Raw genomic sequence first — 20766 nt, forward strand, 5'->3', positions numbered from 1 at the left:
GCTGGATATTGCTTTTATGTGCGCAATGACTTAACCTGCTCTCGTGCGCACGCTCTTTAATCTTCCGAGTTTTCCACCATCTGGCTACGACTACAGAGTCATTCTCAAACTAAATTTATCTGTGCTGTATACCTCTCACCTAACTCCTCTGACTATAAGAAATTCTTTGACTACTTAACTTCCAAAGTGAACATAAGAACATAAGAACAAGAAATAAGGGAAGCTGCAAGAAGCGACCAGGCTTACACATGGCAGTCCCTGTATGAAATATACCTACCTATTTCCATCTGTTATCCCCATCCATAAACCTGTCTAATCTTCTCTTAAAGCTCTCCAGTGTTCTAGCACTAACAACATACAGTGCTCGCCATAAACATTGTCGCGGGAGACCACGGTGTCCGTTTCAATGATCAAAACGCGCGCGCTTTCCTTGGCGGGCCTCGGGTGCTTTAAATTCAGTTATCACACATCTGGCACCTCACCCGGGGTGTTGGGCAGCTTGCCAAGGCGGGAAGAAGTGACAGGCGCCTGTCAATCACTCTGATTGGGGGGTGTTTTGTTGCTGTCCTCCCGCGCCACCCCCCCACACTGGCTTGCAGTTACTCTCCTGTTTAGCTGTTGTCCTGCACAATGGTGCGCTACCAGATGTTGTCACGGGATGACATCGTAGCCATCTCATCTCTCCACAAGGCTGGGCACTCCACACGGGCTATCTCTGACCAGACGGGTGTCAGTGTCCGTCAAGTTCAACGATACGTGAGGCGCATGGCTGAAATGGGCGGCAACAAAATACCCGCGAAGAGGAAACCACCAGGAAACACCCGCAAAACTTCCCTACGAACCCTGAGGGTGGTACACCTTGAACTTGAACGCAATCCACGAGTATCAGCCAGAAAAATAAGGGAAGACAACTTTGGATTGCTGAGTAATGTGTCTGTGAGGACATTATCGCGCCGTATCCACGACGACCTCCAGTACCTGAGTTATGCAGCGCGCCCCAAGCCTGTGGTTTCTGTAGCCCAGCAAGAGAAGAGACTTGCATTTTGTGACAGGATGAAGGACTGGACTATCGAGCAGTGGCGTGGCGTGCTGTGGAGCGACGAGTCAAGATTCATAGTGACAGCCAGCAGTCAAGGTCGCGTGTACCGGCGCCCAGGCAGCGATCCCCTTGACCCCCGCTACACTGCTCCTGCCGTCAGGTTCCCTGATTCGTTAATGGTATGGGGATGCTTTTCCTACCATGGGGTGGGGAGCCTCGTGGTGTTACCCAAGAACACCACAATGAATCAGGGGAATTAAATTTAAAGCACCTGATGCCCGCCAAGAAAAGCGCGCGCGTTTTGATCCTTCAAACGGATACCGTTTTCTCCGGCGACAATGTTTATGACGAGCACTGTAATTACTGAGTCCGTTCCACTCATCTACCACTCTATTTGAAAACCAATTTTTTCCTATCTCCTTCCTAAACCTAAAATTTTCAAGCTTGAACCAGTTATATCTTGCTCTACCCTGTTTGCTAATCCTAAGAATTTTGCTTACATCCCCCTTGTTATAATCCTTATACCACTTAAAAACTTCTATCAGGTCCCCTCTTAAATTTAACAACTTCAATCTCGCCTCGTAAGGAATACTCCTCATCCCCTGTATCCTTTTAGTGATTCTCCTCTGTACTGGTTCTAATAGATCTATATCTTTCCTGTAATGTAGGGACCAGAACTGCACAGCGTAGTCTAGATGAGGTCTGACCAGCGCCAAGTATAACTTTAATATTACTTCCGGCCTTCTACTTTTAACACTCCTAAAAATTAATCCTAGTACCCTATTTGCGTTGTTTCTGGCCTCTATGCATTGTTTCCCTAGACGTAGTTCAGAGCTAATCATAACCTAAATTTTTCTCGTACCCTGTACCTACCAGAGTTTGGTTGTTTAATGTGTATCTATTGTGTGAGTTTCCTCTATCTACGCTAAGTACTTTACATTTATTGATATTAAGTTGCATTTGCCATCTATCTGTCCATTCATTCATTCTATCTAAATTTGCCTGCAAGGCGATGGCATTCGATTCTGACCTAATTAATCTACCTATCTTTGTGTCATCCGCAAATTTAGTAACATCACTACTAATTCCACTATCCAAATCATTGATATATATTAGCAATAATAATGGCCTTAATACTGATCCCTGTGGCACTCCACTAATTATATAACCCCACTCGGATTTAGAGCCGTTTATTACAATTCTCTGTTGCCTGTCGCTAACCCATGACCAAATCCAGCATAACACGTTCCCATCTACCCCGTGTGCCCTAACTTTTCTGAGGAGCCTTTGATGGTGTACCTTGTCAAATGCTTTACTAAAGTCCAGATATAAGATACCATAACTATCACCATTATCTACTGCCTCGTACACTTTACTGTAAAAACTTAACAAGTTTGTCAGGCAAGACTTTCCTTTAGTGAAGCCATGCTGTGACTGATTTAAGTTATGTTTGTCTAAATGTTCCCTAATGTTCCTCGCTATTATTGACTCTAATACATTTACCTACAACTGAAGTTAAGCTGACAGGTCTATAGTTAGACGCTAAAGTTTTATCTCCTTTCTTAAAGATGGGTACTACATTAGCCTGCCTCCACATTATTGGTACCTCACCCGACTTAAGTGATTTCCTAAAGACAGAAACTAACGCCTCACTAATAATCTCTTTGCATTCCTTAATTACTCTGGGATATATTTCATCTGGTCCTGGTGTCTTGAACTTTTTTTGCCTATCTATCTCCTGTTCCACTATATCCCTAGTTATGGAAATATCTGTCAGCTTCTCATTCTCATCTGCTCTAAACACCTGTTCACTATCTGGCATATCATACATGTTTTCCTGAGTGAAGAAAGTTAAAAAATACTCATTCAGAAGTTTACTAATCTCCTCCCCAGAACTAACCAGCTCCCCATCTGTTGCCTTTAATGGACCTATAGTATTCTTATTCTTCGTCTTGTATACCTGATAAAATCCCTTTGGGGTCCGTCTTCGCCTAGCTGGCTACCTTTAATTCATAATTGCCCTTAGCTTTCCTCGTTAACTTCCTGACTGTTCTAACGAATTCATTACATTGTGACCTTAAAAATTCTTCACCTGCCCTTAATCTCTTATATATACTTCTCTTACGTCCTATATAATGTTTTAACCTAGCAGTTATCCATTTAGGGTCATTTTTCTGTACTTTTATTGCTCTACACGGGATATTTGCTAACTGACCTGCATGAACTTTACGAAACATTGATACAATTCACATACATATACATAACCTAGTCCACTCATCTCGGCCCCTACCATCCTCTCCACACCCTCATCTACTCGTCTCGACCTCACCTCTCTCATTTCAGCATGACCTGACATTCCAGCATACTCACGCCTCACATCTCCCCCTCCCTCTCTCCTCCGCCCCTTCCGGACACATCTTCCCTCCTCTTGTCCTACACCCTCTTTTGGCTTTGGCTTTCCTCTCCCTTCACTGACCATCCTGGTGAACTAGCCTTCAACTTTGCTATCCTCCACGACATAGAGCAATTGGTGCAACACCCTACTCGTATTCCTGACCGTCTTGGAGATACGCCCATCATTCATGACCTTTTCCTGACCTCTAATCCTTCTGCTTATGCTGTCACCCTTTCTTCTCCGTTGGGCTCCTCCGGTCACAATCTCATATCTGTATCTTGTCCTATTACTTCAATCCCTCCTCAGGATCCCCCTAAGCGAAGGTGCCTCTGGCGTTTTGGCTCTACTAGTTGGGGGAACCTGAGGAGGTATTTTGTTGATTTTTCTTGGAATGACTACTGCTTCCGTGTCAGAGACCCGACTTTGTGTGCTGAGCGCACAACAGAGGTGATAGTGTCTGGCATGGAGGCGTACATTCCTCACTCTTTTTCTCGACCTAAACCTTCTAAACCTTGGTTTAATTAACACAGCTTGTTCTCGAGCTATACATGATAGAGAGGTGGCCCACAATAGGTACTTAAGCCTTCTATCACCAGAATCTCATGTACTTCATATTTCTGCCCGGAACCATGCCAAGTCTGTTCTCCGACTAGCCAAAACCTCCTTCATTAACAGAAAGTGTCAAAACCTTTGAAGATCTAACTACCGTCATGACTTCTGGCATCTAGCCAAAAATGTCTCCTGCTTCTTCTTTGTCTACTTCGTCTACTTTGCTTCTTCTTCTTTCCCTCCTTTATTTCAACGAGATGGCACCACTGCTATCACATCTATTTCTAAAGCTGAACTCTTCGTTAAGACCTTTGCTGAAAACTCTACCTTGGACGATTCTGGGCCTGCTCCTCCCTCTCTTCCACCCTCTGACTACTTCATGCTACCTATTAAAATTCTTCGCAATGATGTTTTCCATGCCCTTGCTGGCCTAAACCCTCGGAAGGTTTATGGACCTGATGGGGTCCCTCCTATTGTTCTCCGAAACTGTGCCTCCGTGCTTGCACCTTGCCTAGTCAAACTCTTTCGCTGTCTGTCAACATCTACTTTTCCTTCTTGCTGGAAGTATGTCTACATTCAGCCTGTTCCTAAAAAGAGTGACCGTTCTAATCCCTCAAACTACCATTGATTCCTCTTGCTTTAATTTCCTACCTATCTAAAGTTTTTGAATCCTCAACAGGAAGATTCTTAAACATCTATCACTTCACAACCTTCTATCTGATCGCCAGTATGGGTTCCGTCAAGACCACTCTACTGGTGATCTTCTCGCTTTCCTTACTGAGTCTTGGTCATTCTCTTTTAGAGATTTTAGTGAAACTTTTGCTGTTGCCTTGGACATATCAAAAGCTTTTGATAGAGTCTGGCACAAAGCTTTGATTTCCAAACTACCCTCCTACGGTTTCTATCCTTCTCTCTGTAACTTCATCTCAAGTTTCCTTTCTGACCGTTCTATTGCTGCTGTGGTAGACGGTCACTGTTCTTCTCCTAAATCTATTAACAGTGGTGTTCCTCAGAGTTCTGTCCTGTCACCCACTCTCTTCTTATTATTCATTAATGAAATTCTAAACCAAACTTCTTGTCCTATCCACTCCTACGCTTATGATATCACCCTGCACTTTTCCACGTATTATCATAGACGTCCAACCCTTCAGGAGGTTGAAAGTGCGTGAAAATTTCACGCAAGGAAGCCACAGAACTTTTGACTTCTGATCTTTCTAAAATTTATGATTGGGGCACAGCAAACTTGGTATTGTTCAATGCTTTAAAATCTCAATTCCTCCATCTATCAACTCGACACAACCTTCCAGACAATTATTCCCTCAACTTCAATGACACGCAACTGTCCTCCTCTTCTATACTGAACATCCTCGGTCTGTCCTTTACTTATAATCTTAACTGGAAACTTCACATCTCATCTTTGGCTAAAACAACTTCTGTAAAGTTAGGTGTTCTGGTATGTCTCCGCCAGTTTTTCTCACCCCCCAGCTGCTAACTCTGTACAAGCGCCTTATCCGTCCATATATGAAGTATGCTTCACATGTCTGAGGTGGTTCCACTCATACTGCTCTTCTAGACAGGGTGGAATCAAAAGCTTTTCGTCTCATCAACTCCTCTCCTCTAACCGTCTCTCTCACCATCGCAATGTTGCATCTCTAGCTATCTTCTACCGTTATTTTCATGCTAACTGCTCTACTGATCTTGCTAACTGCATGTTTTGTGCAACGAGGCCGCGGGACTCCTCCCGCGGCCTCGCTGCACAAAACTTTTTTCTTTTTCTCACCCCTATTCTGTCCACCTCTCTAATGCAAGAGTTAACCAGTATTCTCAATCATTCATCCCTTTCTCTGGTAAACTCTGGAACTCCCTGCCTGCTTCTGTATTTCCACCTTCCTATGAATTCCTTCAAGAGGGAGGTTTCAAGACACTTATCCATCAATTTTTGACTACTGCTTTGACTCTTTTATGGGACTGGCATTTGAGTGGGCATTTTTTTTGTTGCCCTTAGCCAGTGTCCCTCCTGCATAAAAAAAAAAAAAAAAATGAGTGTAAGAAATGTTCAGATGGATGACATTGTACTTACTAATGATCAAAATGTATTGAAAGGAGAATGGAAATTAGCACAAGTTGTAGACAGCATACAGGGAAGAGATGGAAAGACAAGAGATATGTTACTTAGGAATAAAATAAATGGATCAGGAAAACGTTATGTGGGACAACTTGATATGAAAATGACAATATCTCTGCAGTGGAAAAACAATAGAGTGAAAGAACACTTACTTTTGTGGGGGGAGTGTATTATGATTATCATCATAATAGCCGTTTTATTTATATATGATGTTCATCCTTATTTATTATATTTTGGCAACTTTGGAAGTGGGTGGTGGAGGCGTGCGTAGCTGTGATTGGTTGAAGTGATGCACAAGTATAGGTTGTGTGGCAGTGAAGGACTTGGTATTAGGATTGCTTTTAGAAGGATTATAGACTGTTGTGAAGTGGAAATTGTAATGAAATATTAAATTGATAATTTGTATATCTAGGATGTAGAATTAAAAAAAAAAAGAGTATAGAGAAAACTACAGTTTGGTGTCCGTTGGATAACACGGATATATGCTGCGCATGAGGATAGACCTGTGGCGGGAGAAGGCTTCAGTCAAGCAGGAGCTGCAATGAAGGAAAGGAGAGAGAGAGAGAGAGTTATGAGCCCAATAATTTGTGAGAGATAGAGGGCAAGACTGGGATGAAACTGGCTGCAGAGTGTTCCATGGCTCTAATCGGGCGGTCATAGTGTGAGTTAATTGATCATTTATTTTATACACCAGTGATATATTGAACATGAGATCATATGAGATTAATGATGTATGTGTATTGTACAATGATTGTTTCATAATCTACTTAAGTGTGGCATTGGTAGGATGATTTGTGGGGAATTTGAAATCATTCATTTGAATGAGTGTTCATTCAAAGGGGTTAAACTTAAATGATTCCTTTTGAATCTGGGCCCATGCTATAGAGGAATCTGTGATATGAATAATTCTTTGAAACTTGTACTACTTTTCACTTTCAACTATGGATCTTACACGACTGGCTACAACAGCATCACATAATTATTATCTTGGTATATTGAGTTGTCTAGTAGGTGCAATTCTATTCTTAGAGCACAATAAATGAGAGGTAACTGAACCATCAGACAATTCCCACCTGACTTATGCTCAGGTCTATATGCTTTGTGAAACATCAAATTTTCCAACAAAAACATCTCCTTAAATAGTAATTTTGCCTTCTTACATAAAACTTCATTAACGGGTTCATCCTATCCTCTTTGTTGATTTCCACTACCTTTCATGAGTACGTCTCGCATTAATACTTGGCCTTAAGGGTAAAGGGAGTAATAAATCGAAGAGGATCATACAAAGTCACTATCTGGCTAAGTATTATGCGTTTTGTCAACAGGCGTGGCATACGCACATCCAGTTCACATGCTGCAACATCTGGCTCAATCTTTCCTTGTCGGGTTTTCCTTGAAAAATTTAGTTTTATTTTGAATGAAATGACATTCTCTTTAGGTTTCCAGTATAAACACAAAACCTTTTCGTGCTTGACATCCAAAACTTTCTTTATTCAGGCATCTCTCATCACCAGACATGACCCGTTGTTTCATAACAATTCCTCCGGCTTCCAACACCTCTTCCACCTGTCTCATCCTTTCGATTGCGGTTTGTGCATTATCAAAACTCCCTAACACATCATTCACATAAGAGTCTTCAATTACTGTTCAAATTACTTCAATTACTGTTCAAAACTGTTTGAGCAGTTTTCTTCAGCATGGCTATTGCTCCTCCCGGTTCATCTCCAAAGGTCACTGTCTTTAACATGTAATGATCAGGAACTTTCTCGATTTCTAGAGAAATCTATGAGTGTGCATATCAAACTCTGATATTTTAACACTATTTTACATCTTCCGGATGTCCCCGACTATGCCAACTTAGTTCTGTCTGAAATGCATGAGAACATTTAATAGATTATTAAACACATCAGGCCCTTTAGCAAGGAGATCATTAAGTGCAACACCTTGAAATGATGCTGCTGAATTGAAAACAATCCTCATTGGTGTCGACTGTGATTCTGGTTTATGAACTTCATGGTGTGGCAAGTAAAAGACGGGTCCTTCATGAATCTCCATCTCTCTCTGTCAATTTCTGTGCAACCCCTCTAGATACCATGGTATTTTGAACAATATTCAGGTCCTATCCGTATAAGCCTTTTCTCCGTTGCTTTCAATCGAACCACAACAATAGGGAAATTATTAAGTAATTTACAAGGATCTGATATCCAGGGATATTCAGAGATCCAAAACTTGTTATCCTTCTCATAGTTTAAACCATTTTCAATAAGTCTAAGCTCCCGTTCTTCCTTTATAGTTAAATTTCCTGTCAGCGAGCAACCCCCCACACTTACATCCCCCACATCTTGGAGAACACTGTGTCCCTAAATTCTCAGTTAAAAAATACTTCTCGATTATCTGGTTAGGGTTTGGTCGAGGCATAAGAAGCCACCCTTCAGGCTTCGACTAAGTAATATTGTTTATCTGAACATGATAACTAACATCTCCATTGGTTTCCCCATTCAGACTTCCTCTAATACACAATCCAAAGTCATTACCCTTCAGTTGAACATTGCCTATTGTCCTTATCACTTGTGGTAAAAGTGCACAATAATCAGATCCAATCAATAACTCAATATGTCCACTAGGTCTCTTCAGTTGCCACTCTTGCACACCAAACATATCTGCAAATGGAAGTAGGTTTATTTCTCTTGACGCGGCAGTTATTTCAGTTATGCCACATGCATCAATTACTCTTTCCCTACCAAATCTATCTCTCAGCACTATTTTGTATATATAACTTTCTAACTTTTCTGCTTGCGCTCCAACTTTGGTTAGGTTTAAACTTATTGGTGTTCCTACAAGACCCAGTTTCTGTACCATTCTATTGGTGATCAATGTTATATTACTTCCTGGATCATAATGGGTGGTTATGGCATGATCACCACTGTTCACATAGCTTGTCATAAATATTATTCCATTCCTTGTCATATGATTCCTTGTAGCTTCCACAGTCAGCTACTATTATTAACAAATAGAAGGTGAATGCAAGAATGATGATATTTTCCACACTGTTCCCCAATTACAATAACTACATGGATATCCTTTACTACAGTTTCTTGCGAAATATCCTTCCTTCATACACATGTAACATATACCCTTAAATTTTAGAAATGGAAGTTTATCCTCTTTTGTCCATTGCCTAAAAGAACTACAATTCTTCAGATCATGAGTATCAGATCCATGTACAGAACACCTTTTAAAATTGCCTCTGGGTGCATAATTTGAGGCACTGTTACTTGCTACTCCCTGAAACCTTTCATTAATAGCCAGGGACATATTGGCTAAGCTTTCTAGCACCTGACTTTCAAATCTTTCCTGCTCTCTTGCTGTTTCACAACTTCTGCAAGTTCTGACTCCTTGGAGTTACCCTGTTCAAGCACATGAACGGTAGTTCTAGCAGTTACCTTCGAGTCATCATGTAAATACTTTATTGCCTTACGCTGTTCAGTCAAGAATGTCACTAAACTTTTAAATCCATCAGACTTTATAGACTGCACTCTTATTGCCCATTTTCTTCTCAAAGTACTCGGTAATAATCTTTCCACTTTAGTAATCACAGTAGTATTTTCAGGCTCGTTCAACTGACCCATATTCTCAATGTCCAACCACATTTTCTCCACAGTGTTAATCATATTTATAAGCCTTTTATTGTCTCCATCAATCACTGGTTTAGTTACTCTAATATATCCCAAAATAGAATCTATCATTTTGGCTGGATTACCAAAAGTCTCCTGCAGACGTACCCACATGCGATCATAGTTATCCGAATCTTCCACCAATTTCACCCTCCAAAGAATTCCCCAACACATAAGGGTCTTTTTCCTTGCTGAGATACGACTAACCTTTCATAGTCCTTGATAAAGGTAGGGAATACTCTAATAGAACTACAAAATTTAGGAGGCACCAGTTTCTTTACGGCCTGGGTTGGCTTCTGCTTCCCCTTTGCTACCTCAGTCACCAAAGTATCATGAACTTCATGTCTAACATTTTTCAGTTCAATCATGTACTATTCATATTCATCACACGGTTCTGACTTCTGCAAAACAGCCATAAGAGCCTTGTTTGCCGCATCATCTACATTGAAACACGCAATAACCACATTGTATATCTGTTGCAACACTTCAACTGCCGACCTTCTTATATGTGCCTCCTTGAAGATGTTGACCTTCTTGGTAAACCTCCTCTTGGCTGCTGTCCTGTCCTTCTTGAGCTCGTCTATGATTGCGCGTTGTTGAACTGTAATGCTACTCAGAAAATAAATAAATAAATAAATAAAAAATCTGCGGTGTTGGGATCCCTTTACTGATTTGATTCAACATGTTAACATCCAAACAGTCAATTTTCTCCTCAAAATTATGAATGAAACGACCAACCCATGAAATCACACCACAATAAGAAAATATAGAATGCATCATTCAACAACCAAACCAGGAAATCAAATCACAATAAGATAAATACAGAATATATAAGTCAACAACTAAGTGTATGAATCAACCATAAAATTTAGCTGAACTCAATACATGAAAATAGTTGCACGAAAATAGGCAAACTCACAACACTGCCGCACCGTCTTTCGACACAAGACCCGAATAACATCAGTCAGTCAGCACAGGTCCCACAGTGATAAACACATGGAGACAGGGCACCAGCCACTTCACCAAACTGCTGAAATGTATATTATAATCCTAATAACTACATACAAATGATGCACCGTCTCACTACAGGTATAGAACTGACGCAAAATTCTCCACCGGGACCCAGTCATATGTTTCATTTATCTCACCCTCTCATTGCTGGAATGAATATTAATACCTATTTAAGTTAACCCTGCTACTGACCAAAATCTGAATATCGTTGCATAAAGAGTCAAGAGATATTCAACACAAAATACAAATCCTGGACATACATCTGACACGTCTGCATGTTGCCTAAGCTGGGCTCCTCTGAGACCCGGAAACAACAACGTCATGTCGTCAGTCACTGCCTCTATCCCGCTAAAGCAACACAACCCTACAACCCTATTAAAGATTAAACCTAAACATGTATAAAAATTTATACACTGAATCCCTAAATTTCCCTGCCTAAAACATTTTATGTAATTCAATAGTCCCATATAATTACCAAAATAGACAAAGTTGTAACTTTAAATGCCACAATACAAGCCATAAATAAACCACGCGCAGGTGGTTCCACTTATTCAGTAATGCTTACATATTATATATTGCATATAACACAGACCTTACTTAGAAATAAATTTCTAATATATTGTGATTTTTACTATAATCACGATACACTAACAACCACCATCTCTCTCTCTCTCTCTCTTTCTCTCTCTCTCTCTCTGAACTGACGCCCATTGTCAGGTACTAGCTCATCTGGGTATCTCTCCCTCGAGCTGAGTTTTAACACACCCTTGTTCTACAGCAAACACTTCGCCCGTCGCTGGGTGGATGGTGAGCCCAAGCAGTGTCAAAAGATGTACTCCAATTTATGCTTCGGTAGCGCATGAATTAACGATGTAAGAATTCGTCGTCACCTGACGACCGTCAACACTCACCGTAGCAGTTATGGTGCCGATGACAACGAGTGGCGTTCTCCCTACCCCGTAGAGATTGGTTGCAGTCGCCTTCCCTCTGGGTCTCTTGAAATGTTCTTTTGCAAAAGACAAGGGGAACAGCGGAATGGACGCAGTTGCAGGCGTAGCGTCCTCTCCTGTCCTACATTAATCACAATTTGACACGTTAGCCGTCCTAGGTGTTTCTTGTTGGTGCAACTCAGGATAGCTTCCTCCTCTTCACACTTCTGGACCTTCTGAAATCTTGAGGAACGACACGACGCTGCCCAATGGCCCAGCTTTCCACAACGCCAGCTCTGTGATTGACGAGCAGGGCACTGGCTGTTTCGGGCCAAGTGCTCTCCCTTCTTAAAGTTATCACACTTCTCACTACCTTTCCCCTTGTAAGGCTGCAGTTTTCTGCACCTCCCATGAGGTTCCCTCACGCGTGAAGTTGAAAGTGTTGCAAGCTGGTTCTTCCATCTCTTGTGATTCCCTCATGGAGCGTTCTTACGCTTCCGCTTGCGTCACAACCACATCCAACGTACTCGTATGCTTGTTATTCTGGAGGAACCTTTCACGTGGCCACGGATGAACAGTCTTCTCAACCACTTGGTCGAGAAAACAAACAAGTGCCCCGAATTGGCAATTATGCACCAATCGCCGCAGCTCAGCCACATATATTAAGCCGTTGACTCACCTCCGCGCTGCCTTCTGCATCAGAAGTTAAACCTTTCAACAAGGACGTTTACTTAAGGCGGATAGAAACACTTTAGCTGCCACATCGCGTTCGCGTAGTCATCCTCACCCGTAGCCTTAATAGCCTGTGGCTCCTTATAAAACACCCTCTGCGCCTCATCACCCACGCTGTGAAGCAACAACGCCTTCTTCCGTATTTCCGTGAAGTCGTTGCCGCCGACAGCTGCGAGGAATGTCTCAAACCGGCACTCCCAGTCCGCCCAGGCGCAGGAGGCCTTCCCAAGACACGGCAGAAATGGCGGAGGCGGATATATTCCGGTGGCCTTCATTGTAGGTGAGAATCCTACTCACTGCTCCAAAATATAGTGTCTAGTCGCAAGGCCGAGAGGGTAAGGAGAGGCGCACTACCTCTACAACCGTCAGGAAGCCTAATCCCGTTTATTCGTCTAGTAACCAGTACATGAATTCTGGTTCGAACTGAAACGAACATAATAAACCATACCACTGAAACAACCCAAAGCTACACCTGTAGTGCCCCGGCGCCGGCCGCTGGTGTACCATCTCCTGTCCTGCTTTGGCGCCGCCCGCTGCTGCGCCACCTCGTGTCCTGCACCTCCGCCGCCCGCTGGTGCACCACCACCTGTCCTGCCCCACAGCCGCCCGCTGATGCACCACCTGTCCTACCCCGCCGCCGCCCGCTGATGTACCACCTCCTTCCTGCCCCGCCGCTGCCCGCTTGTGAACCACCTCCAGTCCTGCCCCGCCGCCGCCCGCTGGTGCACTAACTCCTGTCCTTCCCCGCCGCCGGCCGTTGGTGCACCACCTCCTGTAGTGCCTCGCCGCTGGCAGCTGGTGCACCACCTACTGTCCTGGCCCACCACAGCCCGCTGGTGCACCTCCTATCATGCCCCACCGCCGGACGCTGGTGCACCACCTCCTGTTCTGCCCCGCCGCCGCCCGCTGGTGTACCACCTCCTATCGTGACCCACCGCCGCCTGATGGAGGGCCAACTCATGTCCTGTCCGCCGCCGTCCGCTGGTGCACCTCCTGTCCTGCTCCGCCGCCACCCGCATGTGCACCACATCGTGTCCTGCTCCGCCGCCGCCTGCTGCTGCACCACATCTTGTCCTGTCACATCACCTCGCGCTTGTGCACTATCTCCTGGCCTGACCCAATGCCGCCCGCTCCTGCATCACCTCCTGTCCTGGTCTGCCGTCAGCCGCCAGTGCACCACCTGTCATACCCGCCTCCGCCCGCTGGCGCGCCAGCTCTTGTCCCGCCAAGTCTGCCGCCTGCAAGTGCACCACCTGTCCTACCCCGCCGCCACCTACTGGTTCATCACCTGTTCTACCCAGCCGCCCCCCACAGGTGCACCACCTCAAGTCCTGTTCCGCCGGAACCTCTGGTGCACCACCATCTTTCTTGCCCCGCCGGCGCCAAATGATACACCAACTCGTTTAGTGCCACGGCGCTGGCCGCTGGTACACCACCTCCAGTCCTGCCTCGCCGCCGCCCGCTGGTTCACCACCTCCTGTCCTGTCCCTCTGCCGCCTGCTTGTGCACCAACTCCTATCCCTGCTCCACCGCCAACCGCTGGTGCACCACATATATATATATATATATATATATATATATATATATATATATATATATATATATATATATATATATATATATATATATATATATATATATATATATATATATATATATATATATATATATATATTTTTTTTTTTTTTTTTTTTTTTTCTTTTTCTTTTTTTTTTTTCTTTTTATGTAGGAAAAACACTAGCCAAAGGCAACAAAAATCCAATAAAAAAATATACCCACTGAAATGCCAGTCCCATAAAAGGGTCAGAGCAGTGGTCAAAAATTGATTAATAAGTGTCTTGAAACCTCCCTCTTGAAGGAATTCAAGTCATAGGAAGATGGAAATACAGAAGCAGGCAGGGAGTTCCAGAGTTTACCAGAGAAAGGGATGAATGATTGAGAATACTGGTTAACTCTTGCGTTAGAGAGGTGGACAGAATAGGGGTGAGAGAAAGAAGAAAGTCTTGTGCAATGAGGCCGCGGGAGGAGGGGAGGCATGCAGTTAGCAAGATCAGAAGAGCATGAAAAAAGCGGTAGAAGACAGCTAGATATGCAACACTGCGGCGGTGAGAGAGAGGCTGAAGACAGTCAGAGGAGAGGAGTTGATGAGACGAAAAGCCTTTGATTCCATCCTGTCTAGAAGAGCAGTATGAGTGGAACCCCCCCCGACATGTGAAGCATATTCCATACATGGACGGATAAGGCCCTTGTACAGAGTTAGCAGCTGGGGGGGGGTGAGAAAAACCGGCGGAGACGTCTCAGAATGCCTAACTTCATAGAAGCTGTTTTAGCTAGAGATGAGATGTTAAGTTTCCAGTTCAGATTATAAGTAAAGGACAGACTGAGGATGTTCAGTGTAGAAGAGGGGGGCAGTTGAGTGTCTTTGAAGAAGAAGGGATAGTTGTCTGGAAGGTTGTGTCGAGTTGATACTCGTAGATGGAGGAATTGAGTTTTTGAGGCATTGAACAATACCAAGTTTGCTCTGCCCCTATCAGAAATTTTAGAAAGATCTATATATATATATATATATATATATATATATATATATATATATATATATATATATATATATATATATATATATATATATATATATATATATATATATATATATATATATATATATATATATATATATATATCTGCATATAACCTATGAAAGGCACGGTTAGTTTACCTCTTGCGACTACCTATAATAGTCGACGTGTGGTCACGTCTACAAGTCACCTGGCGAGTGTCACCTACAGCATTTATCTCAAAGTCTGGTACCTGTCTGCTTTCTGTTACCCTCACACCTGCCTCCACACACCGGGAAGGGTGCTCACATGCCATGTGTGCATACTGACAGTTTACGTGACGATGCTACGAGTACTTGTCCCAGACTATTTACCTTCAAATTTACCACGGGCGGCTTACAGCTCAGTCTGCCACAGCTGAGGAGCGGCACCACGAGCCTATTACTATTATTATTTTTTTTTTCTCATAGATATCATGTATTAATTTAACAACACATAATATAAAATAGGAAAATTATGGTGAAAATATTAAACCATTAATTTTGGAATTAATAATTTCTAAATAAAATAATAAAAAAATAATTAAGGGACCAACTACTAAAGGTTTGAGGTGTCGTGTTGTATAATTTTTCGCAAATAAAATTTTAACACAGCATCGGACAAGGATGCTAATTTGGCATTGAGTGTTTGAGATACCGACCTATTTGGCAAAAATATGCTTTGGTGTTATATGTGGATAATGAAGGCAATCATATGAATAAATTTAGAGTAAACTTAGCTAAAATATACAGGCACCGGTGTCGTCATGATAAATATCCCTCCCACTTATCCTTTCGTGACGTCGATGTGACGTTTAACTATGACCTAAGAGTAATCACCCATCCAACCAGCAGCTGTCTTTTTTGCCACACACACACACACACACACACACACACACAACAATAGGGCACAGTCCCTCAAAGCTTTAGTAGAGGCTTTGTCCAAGTGGTCCTAATGGTTTCGTGTAGTGGATCAATATTATAATCACGTTGCAGGGACTGTGAAAGGAATATATAGCCTGGGGTATTCGCTCTCCTTCACATTTCATATACCAGGTGTAAAGGCTCGTCTTCATCATTTGATACAGTTTGGATTCTATAAAATTGGGTCTCTTCCTCGTAACTACTCTTGCATGGGTGAGATTCCGGCTTTCACCAGGCACAGCTCCGGACCTGTATATGTCCTGACTCCTAGGAAACACTTCACCGCTCTCTTTATGTTGTACAGTTAGCTTCTTGGGGTATTGTGTGAACCTGTCTCCGTGCTATTTTCTTAATTTTATTTTGAAATGTATTAGAATTATAATTAACATCCTGGCCAGAGAGACTTCTAGGCTCTAGCGTTTAGCCTATTTTGGGAGGGAGGGAAAGTTGCTTATGTTCAGGCGCTGAATTCAATTTTATTTTATTCATGTTTGCTGATGCGATATAAATTTTTAAGAAAGTTGATAGATGGTCAGATATGGGGAAATGTATAATTCCTGAGATGAGATTTGATAAAAATTAGTGTAAATATGATGTAAGAGAGATAGTTGTCAAATTTAAGATATCCAAAAATCTAGATGATCTAGCAATGTTAGGAGTGAAATTGAAAACAAAGTGCAACAATAATATAAAATTAATTTTATGTATTTTTGGACTCCCAAGTATTGCTTTAACGATATACCTGCTTAAAGAGAGAGAGAGAGAGAGAGAGAGAGAGAGAGAGAGAGAGAGAGAGAGAGAGAGAGAGAGAGAGAGAGAGAGAGAGAGAGAGAGAGAGAGCAACAGACAGTTTGGGTTCAGGCAGGGGAGGTCGGCGGCAGACCTGCACCTGCTCCTCTCGACGGAGTGGAGTGGGGCCCTGGACCAAGGGAAGACCACGGCTGTCGTGGCTCTTGACATCGAGGGGGCGTTCGACAAAGTGTGGCACGCAGCCCTCACCACAAAGCTCCGTGCTATAGCGTGGGACGGGGCTCTCCTCCAGCTCTTTGAGAATTACTTGAGAGACAGACATCTCAAAGTAATCATCAATGGGCGGGAATCAAATCCACAGCCCATAAGGGCAGGTGTTCCTCAAGGGAGCTGCCTCGGCCCTTTGCTGTGGAATGTGTATGTCAATGATCTGATACACCTCGTTCCTACCGCGAAGGCGTTTGCAGATGACATAACACTATCCCACAGCTACGGACTGGAGGAGGAAGCTGCAGCCAACCACGACATCAACGCCACCCTGAGCCGTGTTGCAGCCTGGGGAAGGAAGTGGCAAGTAAAGTTTGCCGCTCACAAAACCCAGCAGCTCACTATCAACAGGACAAGTAGAGCCCCGCGCCTCACCTTCAACGGGAAGACACTGACGCCGCGGGATGAGGTGGAGGTGCTGGGGGTCACTTACGACCGTAAGTTGACCTTCAGAACCCACGTGGAGCGACTTGCCAGAGAGGCCTCAGGGAAGCTGGCATCCCTGAGGAGAATCTCCTACCTCCTTGACGCCAAGGGACTGGAGTTACTCTACAAGGCACGGGTCCGCTCCTCCTTGGAGTACGCGTGCCTGGCCTGGGGCGGCGCGGCAAACAAGCACCTAGCTCTCCTGGACAAGGTGCAGGACCGAGCGGCGAGGCTCATCAGGAACAGTGAGCTCGGCCTTCAGCCTGCATTGCACACCCTCCAGCACCGACGAGGCGTGGCGCGCCTCACCGTCATGTTCAAGGTGCAACAGCAACGGGTGCCGCACCTACAGGCTCTCCGGCAGCCTGCCCGACATGCCGAAGTCACCACCAGAGCTGTTACACGTGCCCCTGGGGAGCTGCACCAGCCCAGGTGCAGAACGTGGCACCATCAAAGACAGTTTCTGAACACATACATTGGCTGGTGGAACGAGTTTGTTACCGTGCAGCCAAGTGTTGAGGGCTGGACCAGGCAGCAGTTCAACACTGCAGTGAATGTGTGGTTGCAACAGACAAACAGAGAGAGGCTTTCAGATAGAAGGCATTAACAATGACTTCTTTAGCCTAAACTGTTGTGTGAAATATGTAAAGTATATGTACAGCAACTCTGTAAACACATATCATGTAAATTTGTATAAATAAAAAAAAAAAGAGAGAGAGAGAGAGAGAGAGAGAGAGAGAGAGAGAGAGAGAGAGAGAGAGAGAGAGAGAGAGAGAGAGAGAGAGAGAGGTCAGGTCACCGCCGTGGAGGACGGACGTGTTTTCAGTGTGCTCCGCGCATTCAGATCAGTTCTTCAGTAACGCAAATCTCCATCTCTACCTGAAATGGCGGAACACAGGCTCATCAAGAGGCGTGATCTCCCGGGATATTGTCCTCAGCGATGGTGTGCCGTGTGTGGTAGGGCGGCTACCAAATCAGCCCCCTACGTGAGTTGTGAGGGCAGTAACGAATGTCCTAACGTGTGCCACACAGCTTGCCTAGGTGACAGAGAGACCTACACTTGTAAGGACACACTGCAGCTACGTCATGAAGCCAGTTTAGCGGATGAAGTGGTCTACATTAGTGAAAACCCTGAAGTGGACCTTCCATCCACACCTCTACACGATGGAGTGGATGATGACGCGAGGCAACACCTGTCGCAGCTGGAGAAAGACGAGCTCGTCACCACTGTTATCCAGCTACAAAAACAGGTAATGAAAGATAAAAATGTGATTCAGTCTCTCCGTCTACAGAGAGACTGGATAATTAACAAAAAGGCACAATTGATAGACCTATTAGGGCTCATAGACGCTCTTACTGATGCGAGGGAGAATGAGGAAAAGACCGCCACCTGCTCCGTGGCGACAACAGCCACCCCTCTCTCAATCGCCAGAACTTGGGAAAACGCGTGTGCTTCCTCGGACCGCTGGAGGCAGTGGTGGAGATCAGGGAAGCCCAGACCTCTTAGACACGAGGCAGTAGAAGTAGAAGAAGACCCCACCACAAATACAGCTACCGCTGCTGCCACTTCCACCGCCACCACAGTCGCCGCAGCAGCATCAACACCTGCCGACTCCGACACTGACTCCGCCGCTGCCGCCACCAACACCACTACCACCACAACCAACATCAACAACAGGAGGAGGAGCAGCAGCAGCAACGACAGTAACAACAGGAACAGTATCAGCAATGGCAGAAACAACAACAACAATAGGAGCAGCAGCAACAAGAGGAGGAAGAAACGAGGTCAGCAGCGATTAGGACCTCACTCCGCCACACCAGGTGCGCGACCCAACCCTCCCGCACCCCAGCCCCACCCACATCATCTTAGATCCCAAAGGGACGTCAGAGGTGGAGACAGACCACGCTGCGACTACTGCTCCCGCCTCGGACACACATCCGAGGTGTTACAGCCGCACTGCTGATATAAGGCAGGAAACGATTCTCAGAAGGGTCCTGACAGAAGGATGGAGAAAAGAGTTAAATCCTCAACCTCAGCTGCCCTTTCGAGACTCCCCTCTCCACCCCTACCCACCATCATGGCAACCACAACCCAGGCAACACCACGACTGGAGCCCACTCATGTGGCAGGGAAGGCAGTAACACGCCTCCCCCTGCCAAGGTAGCCCTAAGTCAAACCAGCGCCAAGGAAAAACAAAAGACTGGCCACCTCAGCCGACACCTGACTGTTGTGTCCGCCAACGTGAGGGGTCTTCGCACCAACCTTGGTGACCTCACCCACAACTTTGTCCTCCGACACAACGCGGCCATTGTTGCCGTCACGGAAACGTGGCTCAGTGGTGAGGTGGAGCCGACGTTTGGCAACATCCCGGGCTACACAAAGTGGGTGAGGAAGGACCGTGAGCATAGAGTGGGCGGAGGCGTGGCTGCCTGCTTCAAACACTGCCTCCAAACTCAAAAAATTGACGTGGTGCTGCCTGAAGGAATGGAGGCGCTGTTCTTCAGAGTGGTAATAAATGACAGCACAGGACTCTTCCTGTGTGTCATGTACCGTCCCCCAAGGCAAGGACGTTCAGCACTGGATTTTCTGACGGAGGAATTGGACACTATGCTACAGCGGCACAAGTGTTCCCACGTCATGATTCTGGGGGATCTAAACTTCCACCTGGAGCAGGATGCCTTTAACAGCCTCCTGATGGTGCAGGGTCTGACGAACCACGTGTCCTTCCCTACACATGAGAGGGGAGGGTCGCTGGACCCTGTGCTAACAGATCTCCCTGACTCCAGCATCGTCTGCCATCAACTGGGGACGGTGGGCACCTCCGACCACCATGCTGTGCTGGCACGAGTCAAGCTGGATATAGCGAGGGAGGCCGCTGCCCCGCGCACTACCTGGCTGTGGGAGCAGGCTGACTGGGCATCCCTGAGACACGACATTGTTCGCTTGGACTGGGACGCCCTACTGATAGGCAACGCGGAGGAAAAGGCCCGTGCCCTCACCACCAAGCTCCTTGCCCTCCAGCAGCAACACGTCCCCAGCAGAAGGTACCTCGTTAGGCCTAATGACCCTGCTTGGTTTGGTTACCGATGCCGAGCGGCCGCTGAGGCTAAACACGAAGCCTGGGTGAGGTACAAACGTCGTCCAACACACTACAACTGGGCTCAACACCGTGTGGCGTGTAGACGGGTGACAGCTACCTGCAGGTGGGCGAAACGGCAGCAGCGAGAGGACCTGAGGCGAAAGCTCTGTGGCTCAGGGGTTGGCCACAAGACCTGGTGGAGGCTTGTCAAGGAGCAGCAAGGAACAGGCCGCAGCGACACTGTTCCTCCACTAACAAGGCCGGACGGGACA

At 45.1% G+C, this 20766-nt stretch overlaps 1 protein-coding gene across 1 annotated transcript; it reads left to right on the forward strand.

Annotated features, from left to right (window-relative positions):
- Nucleotides 1-630: 630 nt before the first annotated feature.
- Nucleotides 631-1299, forward strand: LOC135111830 (uncharacterized). The gene has a single exon (XM_064025541.1). It carries the CDS (start codon nt 631-633, stop codon nt 1297-1299), a length of 669 nt encoding a protein of 222 aa, XP_063881611.1.
- Nucleotides 1300-20766: the final 19467 nt, after the last annotated feature.

The sequence above is a fragment of the Scylla paramamosain genome, chromosome 22 (assembly GCF_035594125.1).
Source record: "Scylla paramamosain isolate STU-SP2022 chromosome 22, ASM3559412v1, whole genome shotgun sequence".
NCBI lineage: Eukaryota > Metazoa > Arthropoda > Malacostraca > Decapoda > Portunidae > Scylla > Scylla paramamosain.